The 15,654-nt window shown below is 55.0% G+C and overlaps 2 protein-coding genes across 2 annotated transcripts in view; one reads left to right on the plus strand and one right to left on the minus strand.

Annotated features, from left to right (window-relative positions):
- MYO1D (myosin ID) overlaps nt 1–6,482 on the plus strand; it is a 359,595-nt gene extending 353,113 nt beyond the window's left edge. The window contains exon 22 of the mRNA XM_052657133.1: nt 5,445–6,482. Within this exon, the coding sequence (XP_052513093.1) occupies nt 5,445–5,601 (157 nt within the window). The 3' untranslated portion in view covers nt 5,602–6,482. The remainder of the gene's footprint in view (nt 1–5,444) is intronic.
- Nucleotides 6,483–11,258: 4,776 nt separating this feature from the next.
- CDK5R1 (cyclin dependent kinase 5 regulatory subunit 1) lies at nt 11,259–12,412 on the minus strand. Its single transcript, XM_052658556.1, has one exon. The coding sequence runs from the start codon at nt 12,410–12,412 to the stop codon at nt 11,489–11,491; it is 924 nt and encodes a 307-aa protein (XP_052514516.1). The 3' UTR covers nt 11,259–11,488.
- Between the last annotated feature and the right edge of the window lie 3,242 nt (nt 12,413–15,654).

Below are 15,654 nucleotides of genomic sequence, written 5' to 3' on the forward strand. Positions count from 1 at the left end.
TCTAAGGTTTATTGTGAAACACTACCTGCCTCACCGCTGCGAAAAGCTTCTCTTTATGACCTCCCTGTGCTTGGTGCAAGGCAGGCTTCCTCCCACCACATCCTGTGACCAAACACAGAGATCATTGCGTTAGCCCCGAAGTCTCTGGAACTGCTGGCCACTCCCCCAGAGGATCCATGCATCAGCCCACTGCACTTCCCCTCACTCGCGTCCCAGTTCCCTTTCAAGTGCACGAGCTAGAGCTCCAGCAGGGAACCCAGTCAGGAACAGAGGGCGGGGCTTCCCTGCTGGTCCAGTGGAAAAGAATCCACCTGCCAATGCAGGGGACGTGGGTTTGATCCCTGGTTGGTCCAGGAAGATTTCACATGCTGAGGGACAACTAAGACTTTGCACCACGGCTACCAAAGCCCATGCTCTGCAAGAAGAGCGGCCACCACGATGAGCAGCCCACACCCCCCAGCTCGAGAGTAGCCCCCCACTCACCACAACTAGAGAAAGCCCTCTCACAGCAACGAAGACCTAGCACAGACAAAATAGATAAATTTTAAAAAGAGAGAGAGAAGGTGGCTCCAGTCCCGGGCTGCTGCGGGGCAGGGGTCTGGACAGCAGGGGACGAGTTCTGGGCTGGCTCGGCCCCTGGAGACACTGGCGCTACCACGCTTAATGCAGGACTTTTCAGCACACGGCTGCAAGGGATGCCCGCGGATCCTGTTTTGTGTTGACCCATGGATTTCTCTGATGAGCACAGGACTGGAGGAAACGGAAGCAAAGTAACTTGATCAAGGCCATTTGTCTGCAATGATGGCTTGGAACAGATGAAATGAGATGAAAGTCCCCGAATTCCACAGTTTGCTGAGCCATTAAATCCGGTAATAGAAGATGGGGAGGAAAGCCCCTCCCCCTCACAGCCAGCAGCCTCCATCACAGCTGTCATCGGCAGCTATAAAATCTGCTCTCTTTTCTTTAAAAACTAAGGACGGTCCGCTGGTTCCACGAAGATTTCCAGTGCGGTGAAGCTCCACAGAAGATGTCACTTGACACCTGCAGAGAATCCACTCCCTTATCTGCCTTTTGGACCCACCTGCGCTGGTCTGTCTTCAAGATAAGCACAAGAAACCCCCCGCTGGCCTTAAAACCATACTGGTTTGAACTTAAAATGCTGAGAAAAAAACATGGTTTGAGGGCAGGTTCTTACATTTCCTTTAGATCAACCCACTTAAAAAAAAAATTGTGGTAAAATACCCCTAACTTAAAATTTACCATTAGTCACAATTAGTACATTCAGGGTTGTACACCCATCACCACTGACTAGTTCCAGAATGTTTTCATCAAAGGAAACACCCCAACTCCTCTGTTTTCCGTCGCTATGAATTTGCTTATTCTGGACCTTTCATGTGAGGGGAACTATATGACGTGTTGCTTTTTCTTTCTAGCTTAACGAGGTTTATCCATGGTGTCGCAGGCACCATTTCTTCATTCTTTTTCTATGGCTAAATAATATTTCATTGGACCACATGTGTTTGTCCCTTCATCAGCTGATAGATGTCTGGGTTATTTCTACCTTTTAATTATTGAAGTATAGCTAATTTACAATGTTAGTTTCAAGTGTACAGCAAAGTGATTCAGTTACATATGTGTATATATTATTTTTCAGATTATTTTCCATCATAGTTTACTATAAGATATTGAATATAGCTCCCTGTGCTATATAGGAGGTCCTTGCTGTTTATTTAATTTATGTATAGTAGTGTGTATACACTAATCTTCTAATTTATCTCTCTCCCTCCCCTCTGTCCCCTTTGGGAACCATAAAAGTTTGTTTTCTGTGTCTGTACGTCAATTTCTGTTTTGTAAATAAGATTTTAAACTTTGTACCAAGTTTTGGATGACATACACGAGTGAGATATTTGTCCTTCTCTGACTGACTTCACTCAGTATGCTAATCACTACGTCCATCCATATTGCTGCAAGTGGCGTTACTCCGATCTTTTTTATGGCTAACATTCCATGGTATATATATACCACATCTTATTTCTCCATTCATCTGGCAATGGAAATTCAGTTTGCTTCCGTGTGAGCAGTGCTGCAGTGAACTGAGGCACATGTATGTTTTTGAATTATGGTGTTTTCCAGATATATGTCCAGGAGTGGGATGATGCTATAAAACTCCTAGAGGAAAACATAGGCAGAACACTCTGGGACCTAAATTGTAGCAGTATCTTTTAGGATCTGTCTCCCAATGGAAATGAAAACAAAAATAAACAAATGGGACCTAATTAAACCTGAAAGCTTTTGCTTTCAGGAAAACCAAAGGAAACCATAGACAAAAAGGAAAGAGCCTATAGAAAGGGAGAAAATATTTGCAAACAATGGTACTGAAAAGGGATTAATTTCAAAAATATACAAACAGCTCATAGAGCTTAATATCAAAATAAACAACCCAATCAAAAATGGGCAGAAGACCTCAATAGACATTTCTTCAAAGAAGACATACAGATGGCCAAAAGGCACATGAAAAGATGTTCAGTGTTGCTAATTTTTAGAGAAATGCAAATCAAAACTACAATGAGGTATCCCTTCACACCAGTCAGAATAGCCATCTTCAAAAAATCTACAAATATTAAATGCTGGAGAGGGTGTGGAGAAAAAGAAACCCTCCTACACTCTTGGTGGGACTGTAAATTGGTATAGCTGCTATAAAGGACAGTAGAGGTTCCTTTAAGAACCAGAGAGTTACCCTATGACCCTAAAATCCCACTCCTAGGCATATGTTAGGAGTTTTATAGTATCTGGTGCTACATTTACGTCGTTAATTCATTTTGAGTTTATTTTCGTATATAAGTGTTGTGTTCTAATTTCATTCTTTTACTGTCCAGTTTTTCCATCGCTTATCAGAGAGACTGTCTCTTCTCCATTGTATCCTTACCTCCTTTGTCATAGATTAATTGACCATAAGTGTGTGGGTCTGTTTCTGGGCTTTCTCTCCTGCTCCACTGATCTATATGCATGTTTTTATGCCAGTGCCATGTTGTTTTGATTACTGTAGCTTTGTAGTATAGTCTGAGGTCAAGGAGGGCGATTCCTCCAGCTCCATTCTTCTTTCTCAGGATCGTTTTGGTTTTTCAGGGGGGTTTGTGTTTCCATATGTATTTTCAAAAAAAATTTTTTTGAGTGCTCAGTTGCTCAGTTGTGTCCAACTGTGCAACCCCATGGACTGTAGCCCACCAGGTTCCTCTGTCCATGGGACTTTCCAGGCAAGACTACTAGAGTGAGTTGCCATTCCCTCCTCCAAGGGATCCTCCCGGCCTGGGGACTGAACCCACATCTCCCGCACTGCAGGTGAATTCTTTACTGCTGAGCCACAGGGAAACCCAAATTTTAAAAATTCTTGTTCTAGTTCTGTGAAAAATGCCATTGGTAATTTGACTGGGATTGCACTGAGTGTGTAGATTGCCTTGGGCAGTATGGTCATTCTTCTATAATTGCTGTGGCTAGGACTTTCAAAACCATGTTGAATAAGTGTCCAGAGTGGACACCTGTTCCTGATCTTAGAGAATGTGCTTTCAGCTTTTTACCACCAAGTATGATGTTAGTTGTGGGTTTGCCATATATATGGCCTTTATTATATTGAAGTGTGTTCTCTCTGTGCCCACTATCTGAAGAGGTTTTTTTTTTTTATCATAAATGGATGAATTATACCCAAAGTTTATTCTGCATTACTGTAAATAATGCTGCTATAAACATTCCTGTACAAGTTTTTGTTTGAACACCTGTTTTCACTTCTTTGGGGTATATATCCAGAAGTGGAATTGCTGGGTCGTGTGGCAATTCTGTACTTTGTTGTCTGTTGATGGGAGTGTGGATGGCATCAGCCAGGGGTTGCTTAGCTGCCTAGCTCTTCGGACCAGAAAGCCGGTTCTTCTTCCTGCCCTCAACACATGTAACTACTCAACCCCCTCTCTTCTTCCCAAACCCCACAGCAGCCCTACAAAGACAGGCAGGGACTCAGGGCATCTCCAACGGCAAGCAGGGCTGCAGTGCTTGGTCCAGAGGGTCCAAGGACCCCTCACCAAGACCACAGGCATAGCACCCTGGCTCCCGCAGGAATGAAGAGGTGCCCGAGTCACTGCCTCCAATGGACTCTGCTATTTTTATGCCCAAGCCTGGTCAAAAATAGCCATCTAAGCCAAGGTTTTAGCTGCAGCGGACGAGACATTAAGCAGCAGATACCTAATGCCCATGAGAGAGAACAATGGGTCTCTTCCTGTGTCCATTTTCTGCTTCAACAACACATCGAACAAGAAAGCTGGTAGGAAACAGCCATGTGGAAAGCCCCTAAGAACACGGCCACAGCTGCCCACTCAGTGCTCCAGCAAAGGCCAGCCTGGTGTTCCGGGCACTCAGGCTGAGCACACCACTGCCCACGGGTGCTCTTCCTATGGAGTAAAGGGTCTGAGAGATGGTGTCACCCAGGCCAGGCAGCGCCTGGAAAGCGCCTCCCTCTCCCCTGGGCCAGCCTCGGCCTGGCCTCCCACCCGGGTGGACCCTTGGCATCCCCTGTCCAACACCAGGAGCAGCCGCCGCCCAGGGAGCCCAGCCTGACCGCACCCAAGAGCGCCCTGGGGGAATCGAAGGCAGTCCCGGCACAGGGAGCCAGGCCAGCCCGTCCAGACCTCCTAGCGCTGAGAAAGCCAGCGAGGCACAAGGCGCAGGGTGAGACCATACTGGCCGCCAGGTCTCCCAGCTCTGACGCGGGCGGCATCTGAAGTGCACTTGGTGCGTCTCAAGGCACCAGAGGACGGGCACTGCTTCTACCTAGCAGGCGCACAGCCTCCCCGCCTGGCACCCCGGCTGGGCACCACGCACAAACTGCCAGGCATACGGGTAGAAGCGCTGCTCACCCTCCCTGCCACGTTGCCAACCACAGAGCCGCCCCATGTGGGGGCAGCACCCCCAACCCCAGGGCCACTGGCATCAGACTGGTTCTCACAGCTGGACCCACGACAGGCAGGGCCGAGCCAGGACTCACGGAAGGCATTTCTCTTGTCAGGGACCATGGGTAAGGAAGAGCCTCCATTTACCCCTGGACACAGCACCCCTGGGGCTCTCTCTTGCCATCAGAGAAAGGTGATGATCACATCAGAGCCCTTGCCGCCACATCCCCCAGATGACATCTAAAGCCCAGGCCCTGGTCCTTGGCCTCAGGCCCGAGGATGGTGGCCGCGGCTCCGCTGCAGCTCCGTGCTCTGTCCTGCCCCACATGTGGGTTCTCAGGAGCTGGGCCCTGGCTCGCCTATGACTTTGGTTTGGGCCTATAGCCAAGCACCATCTCTCCCATCCTCACCCTCTCTGTGCCTAGCCCGGGGGGCACCTGTGTGGCCCGGCAGACTCCCCCCAAGCCCTTGCCGCCTGCTAACTGCCCGTCTTCTTCTTGGTTCTTCCAGTGAGAAGCGCCACCTTCAAGTCAACGTCACCAACCCCGTCCAGTGCAGCCTGCACGGGAAGAAGTGCACGGTCTCCGTGGAGACACGGCTCAACCAGCCGCAGCCTGACTTCACCAAGAATCGCTCGGGCTTCATCCTCAGCGTGCCTGGCAATTGAGGCGCAGGGAGATGGGGGCTGCCCGCCCAGCCGCCGCTAGACGCCCGCTCGCCAGGGTCCAGGCTGGGAGGGGCCCCCTGCCTCCCCTGCGGCTCCTCCCCGAGGTCCAGCCCGGCTTCTGCCTTTGATCTCTGTCTTCCTCTATCCCGACTGTCCACGGCCCCCTCAACAAATCAAAGACGAATGTGTCCTGCCCAGCCTGCAGCAGCCCCTCCAAAACAGCTCCCCTCTGGTCAGTGAGGGCCACCCCCATGCCAGGTCAGATCGGCCTGCTGGCGACTGGCCCTGCCCGAGGAGGGCTGGGGGCGGGGCCTGCATGTCGTTTCCAACCAAAGCCAAGCCTCTGGAGTTGGGAGCGGCTGTGGGGAGGTAGCCCTGCCCTCTCTGGGCCCAGCTGCCCCCTCCTCCCCAAGGGGATGGCAACCCCACGCCCTGGTTCAAGGAGCTTCTCAGAGCTCCCCGTGGACTCCCTTTCCCCAGCAGCCCGCCAAGATCACCAGGTGAGCAGGTTCACCTGGAGAGCCAGCCCCTCAACCCAGGAGCCCCTGGCCAAAGGAACCACCTTGCCCAGTGGGCAGTCTGTCCCACTCGGAGCCAGCCCCCAGCCCCTTGACCCTCTGCCCGGAGAGCATGGCTCGGGGAATGCTCCAAGAATCGTCTTACTTAGCCCTGCAGCCTAGGCCGTGATTGTCTTACACTTATTTCTGCAGTTAGGAGCAGGGTTACTAACCAGATACCATGTCCTCTGTGCCACACTGGTGTCAGGAACTCTAATGAAATGGAATAAAAGGGGAGCACTAGGGGGTCTGGAAGTTTTCCCTCTCCAACACCTCTGCCTCACACTCACGTGAAGAACCAGGCCGGGGGCGGGCGGGTCGGGGCCCACGGGAACCTGGGGAAGGGGAGCGATAGGAAAGGGAGCGGGGGTCCTGGCACTGCAGGCCAGGCCAGGATGCCCACCCAGGCCAGGAGAGCGGCCACCCTGCCAGTCCCTGCCCTGCAGAGTGCACCTGTGCTCCAGACGCCCCGGGACCATGCTGCACTCCCCTGGGCAGCCCGGGCCTCCCAGCCTGGAACCTTCAAGAGAGTCCAGACTCAGGCACCCCATGTGGTTAAGGGGGCGCTGAGAGTGGGCCCACGCCCCAGGCGGAGCCAGGCAGGGTGTCCGAGAAGGACATCCTGGCTTTTCTTCACTGTTTCACCCCTGGGGCTCCCCCCAACGCCCCCCTCCACGCTCCTCCCCCACCCCCACCCCATCACCCCAGCCCCGCCCGGCACACGCAGGGCCTACCGCCGCCCCCCGGGCTCTGAGCACATGCACACCCTATACCATCCACAGCACAAGAGCCCTGCTGCCATCCTGGTCTCCGAAACCCAATCTCATCCTCCAAGCCTGGTCAGCTACCCGCACAGGGCCCCATTCAGCAACACCCACAGCTTTGCCAACTACCTTGACGCTATCGGTCCTCCTTAACTGGAACATCACCTCTCCTTTCCACTTACTGCCCCAAACTTGTTGCTTTACTAGATACATGCAAACGTTATGTTTTAGACACACCAAAATAGAACATGCCAAACGAGTGCCTTTCGGAGGCTGGAGAGGAGGGGGGTTCCAGAGTCCCACCTCCCCACTTTGGGTGTGGCCTCTGGCCCTTGAGTGCAGCGCCTCCCGGCTGAGGCCCGGCGTACTAACGCCGTCCACAAGCACTTTTTCATGATGTCCTGCAAGAAGTCAGTGTGTGTGGCCACTGAGGGAAAGAATTTCGGGTGTGATCACGGCGCCGAAGGCAAAGCAGGGGGGACACAGTGATTGTAATGCAATGAAGTGTTTTCTCGTGATTTAGTTAAATGTGGTTTTATGGTTTGGTGCGTATATTCCTATTTTCCATTAAATTAACTTTATTTCTAAGCATATTTTGATTTATCAAGAGCAATAAAGCATTAAATCTTACTCTTAAAGGTATCCTGCTTATTGAGTTGAAAACTATCTAAAACGGTGAAATTTGGGCATGTAGAAAGTCAGTTGTTATCCTGGAGGCTGAAAAGAGCATTAAGCACAAGTAAGGTAAAAATGGAGGATAGTTGGCCTGGGGCTTTTGATGAAAAATATTAAATAGAAGACAGCTGTGGGGAGGAGGAGCCAGGAGGGGGCCAGGTGGTGGTGTCAACCACTGTTTTGAGGCCTGCACACTGAAAGCACATTGCTTTCACCTTTACTGCAATCAAAGCACGCAGAAGCGCCAAGAATAAAGGCAAGGCCTGGAGGCCCAGGGCTGCAGCTCAGGGATAGGCCTGAGTGCACCACGGCTGGCTGCTCAGCCCCTCCCTGGGCCCTCTGTTTGGAATGGGTGAGCTGCCGGCAAGCAAGGCCCTGCAGGGAGATGGGGCAACCCCAGCACCGCGGGGTGCTGCAGCCAGAGGATGCTCCCGACCCCCAGTCACTGGCTGGAGCACACAGCGACAGCTTCTGACTCAGAAGACAAAGAAGGCACCCCGATCGAAAGGCTGCCAGCTTCAAAGGCACAACCTGAACAGGTGCCCCCAAGGCCCAGGGCAGCTCCAGCCCACCGGGCGCAGAGCCCGGGGAGGACTGAGGCCAAGACACCAGGTCTCCAAGGCCCAGGCTGGTGGCAAGAGTGAGCGCAGACCGATGGCAATACAACCTGTAGGGGGCTCCAGCCTTGCCACAATTAAGGGCTGGGGAGGCTGCTTATCTGCGAGCTGGTTTCCTCTTTTGGAAACCTGCACAGAGCTAGGCTGGCGGGGCTGAACCACATGGACCCAGCCCGCTCCTGCTGGCCGGGGAACCTCGGGGCAGTGGCCTCAAGCAGAGCCCAGACCAGCACACTTGGGGGCCCAGCCCTTGCCAGGCCAGGCCTGGGCCTGACCCTCCCTGGTCAGAGGTCCTGGGCCTTGAGAGACCAACTCCTGCCCTGGCCATGCCGAGAAACCCAAGGTGACTTCACCTGGGCTTCTTTCTAATCACCTTAACTGTGAACACAATTGTTAAGCCTTCTCCCCTAACCCTGCCCTCCTCCCCTCCCCCACACCGCAATCCAATTTTCTGAGCACAAGAATCCTTTATAAAAATGAGTCCCCAGCCTGCTCTTGAAGGATGTGTCACAAAAAAAACGGTCTGTGTAATGGATGGTCAGTGCATTTTATTTAATCAGCACAGTACAAAAATAAATAAAAATAAGGGGAGGGGAATTAAATTACAGCCAAACTGAGCTTCATGACCTTGTCAGATTATAAACCACACATACTTACAAACACGCTACGCATACATACAAAAATGAGACAAATATAAATTAATATTAACAATACCCACAGTTTGGTCAAAGAATAGCTACAGAAGAAATTGCACTAAAAAACCAACATACATCGCACGCGTGTAATTAGCAGTTTCAAATATACAGCTAAGAATAGTTCCAAGTGGAAAAAAAATGGCACATTTCCTTTTCATTGCAAGTTTAACAACTGCTAGAACAAAACTAAGTTCTAATAACTGCATGGAAAGAATATATCAACCCTTCAGGTTTTACAAGAAAAGAGAAAAACCAAATCCTGAACTATTATTCCTGTGACTTGTTCTGTGCACGGGTGTAATTTTCACAGCCATCTGTTCTAAGATTATTTTTCTTAAGACACAAAATGCTCCTGGTTTGCATGCACAATATCACTGTAAAAGCAACAATTAAAGAATAAAGGGTGGGGGTTTTTTGTAGGTTAGTTTTTTCCTTTTTTAATTGTTCTAAAAGTAGTCTTCATAGCAGCATGTCAAATGGGTTCATTGCTTGCACACTCAAGTATATCAGATTCTTTACACAATACTGATGACCAGTGCAAGAGGAGACGACCTCGCCAGGCTTCACATGGATGGAACTACAGAGTTCTTTCTTTAGTCCCCAACCATTCCTGAAATTTGCACCGCCTCCATAAATTAAAAAAATAAATATGGAGAGAGAGAAGGAAACACACAAAACTGGAATCCCGCAGGTGCGCGTTCTCGCAGTTTCAGGCCCAGCAAGGCCCACGAAGGAGCAACTCCAGAACCCCAGTCCTGGCTCTTGACACTTGGCCCCCGAACGCCACCCCCCCAGCACCCTTCTGTGCTGCCAGGGACCCCGACGCCCCCACCAGCCGCCTACCTCGGTCACACACGGCAGCAGGATCCGCACAGACAGGCCGTGTGACAACTCCCGCGGGGAGGAGGCTCTGCAGGCGAGGTCCCCGCCGGCAGCCGCGGGCTCCTTCCAGCCCCGCGGCAGGTAAATCTGGCCGGCAGTCCCGGGAGCGGCTCGGCATGGGCCTCGGGGCGCAGCTGAGGCCCGTGCTCCCAGCTTGGGGCAGGCCCTCGCTCTCGCGAGCACCACAGGGCCGCAGGCTCAACGCTGGGCCTATTAAATCGGGACCTGTTTCACAGCTTTCTCTTTTTTATGTGAATTTCAGTAGTGCTTGTGCTGAAATGGCAGCCACCTGGAAGCTAATCCTCTGTAAAATGGCCCCCTGCCTCCCTCACCCCCAGCCTCCCCTTCCAGCCCCCCTTGGGGGGTTGAGACTGGAAGAGAGAATTCTCTGTAGACCTTCACATCAGTCTTTGTTCCCCAAAGCCAGAGGGATAGCGGAAGGCTGGTTCCCCTCTCTGGGTCCTCTCCCAAGCCCCCAGCCACCGATCTGGGAGAATCAGAAAGAAAATTAAGTGACACACCATGGGTTTCTTTTTACAGCCACTGAGGTTGAAGGTGGAGACCCAAACCGGCAACTGCAAATGACCAGCGGGAGAATCAGCAAGCAGTCAGGAGCTCGGCTCCCGGCTCATAATTGTCTCCAAGATCCAGCTATCTCCCTGGGCCTTTCGGGACAAGGCTTCGTCTTCAGAAGAGACTCAACTGTTTGGAAACAGCTTTAAATCAACAGGGGGCGAGGGGAGGGGTGCATCATTACCACATCACCCTGGTCCCTGCCCCCGCCCCAACCCCTGCACCTCCGCAGGCGCAAATGTCATGGGCACTTGCTCAGTCCCAGGCATGGCAGCCCCACCTGCCCGGGAGGCAGGCTGTTGACAATGGGCACCTGCAGCTGCCCTGGCCTTCGCCACGGGGTGACTAAGCTGCATGATTCAAATGAAAAATTCACCCAAGAAAGGAGTTGTCCCTGGCATCACCCCACCCCTTGGGAGCCGGGACCCAAAATGAAAGAACTTAGTGAGTCAAACCAGCTCATTAACCAACACTACCAACAGGGCTGGGGGTGGAGGATGAAGGAAGGGAGGTTGGGGGGTGGGGGGCGGTTCCATGTCTCCACGAAAGGAAAGCCCTTCTCCCTAAAAAAGAAAAAAGAGCAAACCAGGGTCGTGCATGGCCAAATTAGAGGACATGATCTTCACATCAGGCCGGCTTCCCCTTGATTGAAGAGGCTGTCCCGGGGCCACGGGCGTTTGGCCTCCTAACCCCGAGTGCGGTGCAGTCCAGGTGGCCAGCTCCAGGAGCCTCTGGGAGAACAGACGACCCAGAACAGGAGCCAGGAAAGGGCCTCCAACCAGAAACTCCAGTTCCTCCCTGGGCTGCCTGGCTGTGGGCCGCCTTCCCTGCCTTGGTCCAGCAAGGGCGCAGGCGGCAGAGGTCAGTCAGTCCTTTCAATTCCCCAGAGTGAAAGGTCGGGGGCCAGGGTGGCTCTGAATACATCTTCTGAATGTTGCACAAGGTTCGGGAGTTCAGAAGCGCCCAGGGTTCTTGGCAGGGCAGAGGAAATCCCCAAGGAGGGGAGGTGGGAAGGGAGAGGCCCTTGGTGGCTTTGCTAGACACATACTGTACACAAAATCTGATTTAAGAATAAATTTTTAAAAATGAATTGAATCCTTGAGCCATGATGCAGGCTGGCGGGCTCACCGGTCCAGCCCGAGGAGGAGCCGCTTCTTGTCCTCCTGGCCGCTCTCGTTCTTCAGGTCGGAGAACACCTGCGTGAAGTAGTGGGGGTCGGCGTTGATCTGCAGCATCTTGGAGCTCATGAGGTTGATGACGGAGAGGCAGCGGTCCCAAAAGGCCTCCTTGCAGCTCTCCACCAGGAAGGGCTTGAGCGGGTAGGAGATCTCGTTGCCCATGTAGGAGTAGGAGAGGTACAGGCAGGTCAGCAGGACCGCCTGGAGCTCGTGGTCAGAACCCACCTCGGAGGAGATGACGTCCCGGCAGAGCATGTAGAGGAAGACCACGTTGGCCGGCGTGATGAAGCCCTGGTCCTGCCAGCCCTGCAGCAGCAGCGAGCGGTCCACGCTGCGCAGCCAGAGCACAGGGTCCGTGGGGGACAGGTGCTTCAGGCGGTAGCACCGGCGACAGAGGAACTCGCCCAGGCAGCGCAGCAGCTCGCTGGTGGACGCCTGGACGATGACCCGTTTGGGCGTCCCTGCGGAGCTGACGGCAGGGTGCGGGGCCTTCTTGACGGACGAGGAGACCCCGGTCTGCGAACCCGAGAGCTGGCTGGCAGGGGGGGCGGGCGGCTGGGCCGGCGGGGGCTGGGCGAACGTGGACAGGTTGGCGCACGACAGCGACTTCTTCAGGTTCTCATTGTTGAGGTGCGTGATGTTGTTCTGGTAGCTGCTGTTGGGCTGCACCTTCTTAGAGTTCTTCTTCTTGGCCGACACGGCCACGATCCTCTTCCACGGCAGCACGGAGATGATGGAGTGCCGCTTCAGGTTCTTGTCCTTGGCGTTCTTGCTGTTCTGCACGGCCGTGTAGTGGCCCACCGTGGCCGCGCCATCCTCAAACAGCGTGGCCTTCCGGTAGCTGGGGGACAGGGACAGCACCGTGCCCATGGTGTCGCTGCGCGCCGGGCGGGGACCCGCGCCCCTGCGCGCCCAGCCTGCCGGCTGGAGGGAAGCAGCTCACCGAGCCCGCGGCGGCCAGGGGGAGGCGGGGGCGCTCCCGAGGTCGCGTGCCGCCCCTCCGGATCTGTGAGGGGAAAAACAAGATGGTTCTCAGCACCAGGCGGGGCTCGCGCCGCGCTCCTCCGCCCCGGCCTCGGCGGCCGCGGCCCCAACCCCGCGCCCGGGGCCTTCCCCGGTTGACACGGCCCCGCCCGCGTCCCCGCGCCGCAACCCCGGCCTCTCCACTGCGGCACCGGCACCCGCTCCCGCCGCGGCCCGGATGGCAGCGCGGGGGCCCGGGCGCCGGCGGAGGCGGCCGGGGACCCCGCCTCGACACCGCGCGCGGCCGCGGCCCCGGTCTCCTGGGGGCAGCGGGCGGCTCGAGGGGCAGGCTTACCGAGCAGGTGGCTCCGGCGCCCCGCACCTTCCGCAGTGCGCGCCGCGGCTCAGCGCCGCGGTCCCGGGGCTCGGCGGGGCTCGCGCGCGGCGGCGGCGGCTCGGGAGCTTCTGTCCAAGGTTCTGCAGGCGCTGCGGCCCCGCCCCCCGCTCGGCCGCCTTCGCCGCCGCCGCCGCCGCCGCCGCGCCCGCCCCGGCGCGCACCTCAGCGGCCTCCCTCTCGGGCGCGCGCGCGCGGCCCACGCGCCGGCCGGGCCTGGTCTCACCCGGGAGCCGGGGCCGCCGCCGTGCTCAGCACGAGCGGCGCGCGGTGCGGGCAGCGACGCGGCCGCGAGCCCCGGGCGCCTCTCTACTCGCCGCGCCCCATCCAGGACCCGGACTCTGGCGGCGAGGACTCACGGCACCTCCCCGCCCCGCCCCGCGGGGCCGCCCCCTCCTCGCACTGCTCACCGCCCGCTCGGCGCTGCCGCGCCAGCAGCAGCCCGGCCGCGTGAGAGTCGCGAGCGCACCGCGCAGCTGAGCTCGGGCGGGTGGGGAGCGCCGGGTGGGAAGGGCTGGGGCGGGGCCGGGGAGCGACCCCGCCCGCCGCCCCGCCCAGACACGTGCTGCCTTTGTTCCCGCCGCGCCGTCCGCAGCTGCCGGCGGCGGGGGCGCCCTCGGCCGCGTCCACGTCCCGGCCGCCTGAGAAACAGTCCACGGAGGCCGGGACCCGAGTAGCCTCCTTCCATTTAATGCCCGAGATCCCGGGGACAGAAGCTAGGGCACTCAAGGAGCAAGGGCGGGGAGGGGGGAGGCCTCAGTGCCACGCGCAGCCGGAGGGGACTGTCTCATGAGTTCAGAGTGCTTTTCCCTCCGAGACCTCTGTTGTCCCATCCGGGTCAATGCCCAGCGCCCAGGTAAGTCTCAGAAATATAGGCCAGAAGCGTAGGCTGCTCCGGGCCGTTCCACGGAGCTACTTGCCATCCCACACCACACCTGGACAGGGCCCTGGGGCTCCTGGCTCGGTCACTGCCCCAGAGACGGACAAATACTGAGCCCATCCTGAATGTGACCTCAGAATTTCCACTGGCCCTTTTTATCTGTTATAGTACAACTGAAGCCCCTGCTTCAACCAGCCTCTGATCTGCCGACTTAAATATTTTTCATGCTAAGCAGGCATAAATTGAAGACTCAGTGCTCCTAAAATTATTAAATTGAGTCAAATTCTGGTTCTGATAAGAACTTTTCACAAAGAACAAGAATCCTTCACAACGACTCTTCTTCACTTGTTACTCTTTTAGTTTGGTTCTAGAGATTGACTCAGATTTGACCACTAACCTGGGAAAGAGGAGAGAGAGACTTAAACCATATCCTAATTCCAATTACCACTTCTGGACCCGGTAAGGAAGTGGCAGTCCAGAGATGCCCCGACCACTCCAGCAACCTGTGTCAGCTCTGCCTGTTGCCCTGAGCAGTATTAAAATATGGTGTCATAACAATGCTACATCATCAGAAAGTACTAGAATTTGCTGAAGTACTACCCAGAGTTTTCTCGGTCAATAATGGCCTGGGTGGCCATATAGTGGAAACACAATGTGTGGTACTCAGGCTACTTCTTGTGGTGCTTTAGAAACATCCACAGCAGCTGTCATTTTAGCTTAGAAGGTAAAGGCTGGCCCTTAGCTTGGTGTGCTCCTCCCTCTGAACGCTCCTCAAGGAACAGCCCCTACCTGCTTTTCTAATGGAGCTGAGCATCAGTCTCCTCCGGGTCCCTGGCCCAATGACTCTTCGTAAGGCAAAGCTGGACCCCAGCCTTTTTTCATTCTGCCTCTAGTGGAGGCCCCGCTCCTGACTTGGCCTGTGACCACATTGCTTTTCCTGTGTCCCCTTCAGATTATGGATAGTTAAGCAGGGAATAAATGCTTTCCACTTTCCCAAATATGCTTTGATTTCTAAGCCTATAATCCACCCCTTAGAATTATCTGGATCCACCCTGCTACCTATACATGCAGATTTCAGTTCTAACTATTCCAGTTCATGCTGGGCAGCTCCACTTCACTCCATCCTATTTCCCAAACCATGATGGAAGCTCGCGTTGGCCTGGGCCTTTTCCAGCCTGGCCACTCTCATGTCCTCTCTTGCCTTTGTCCAGTCAGCCCTCACCTAATACCTTCCAAAAGAGCTCTTGGCAGAACTATCCCAACCTCCTCACATGTGTCAGAGGTGAAGTCATGTGTGCAGCAGGGCATGAATGGGATGGCGCTGCCAGCACACTGGCTGTTGTGACCGAAGAACCCTACAACACTGTCCACCCGGCAGCCCGCTGTTTTGAGGAGCCACACCACTCTGCTCACCCAACCCACCACCACCCTCCTCAAGCCCCCATCACTGCTCCAAATGCGAAGAAAGGAAGAGCAACCATCTGCCCGAAACGGCAGAATCAAGGACCCAGGAGGCAGACCCAGATGAATGATGCACAGCTGTTTTCTTCCCGCTCTTCACCAGAGAACTGCAGGGAAGCTCTCCAGATCCCACCCCCATCCATCAGCCTCTTTACCCTATAGTCTGTCTCTAGCTGCCGGAAGGGCCAGCCCGCTTGGGACATGCGCTGCTGAGCTAGGATTTCCTGGAGCGTTCCCATGCTCTGCATGCCCCCTTCCCAAGGAAGGGAGGTCAACGCCCCAGTCAGCCAGCCCCCGAAATGGTTCTAATAAAGCCGGGCTCAGCCCTGGCTCCTGAGGAAGTCGTGCTTTGTTCTCTCAGGCATTACAGAGCAGCATCTAGTGGCCCTTCTGGGCAGCACAGATTACATAACT

Source organism: Budorcas taxicolor, chromosome 19 (genome assembly GCF_023091745.1).
Source record: "Budorcas taxicolor isolate Tak-1 chromosome 19, Takin1.1, whole genome shotgun sequence".
In the NCBI taxonomy this organism is placed as follows: domain Eukaryota; kingdom Metazoa; phylum Chordata; class Mammalia; order Artiodactyla; family Bovidae; genus Budorcas; species Budorcas taxicolor.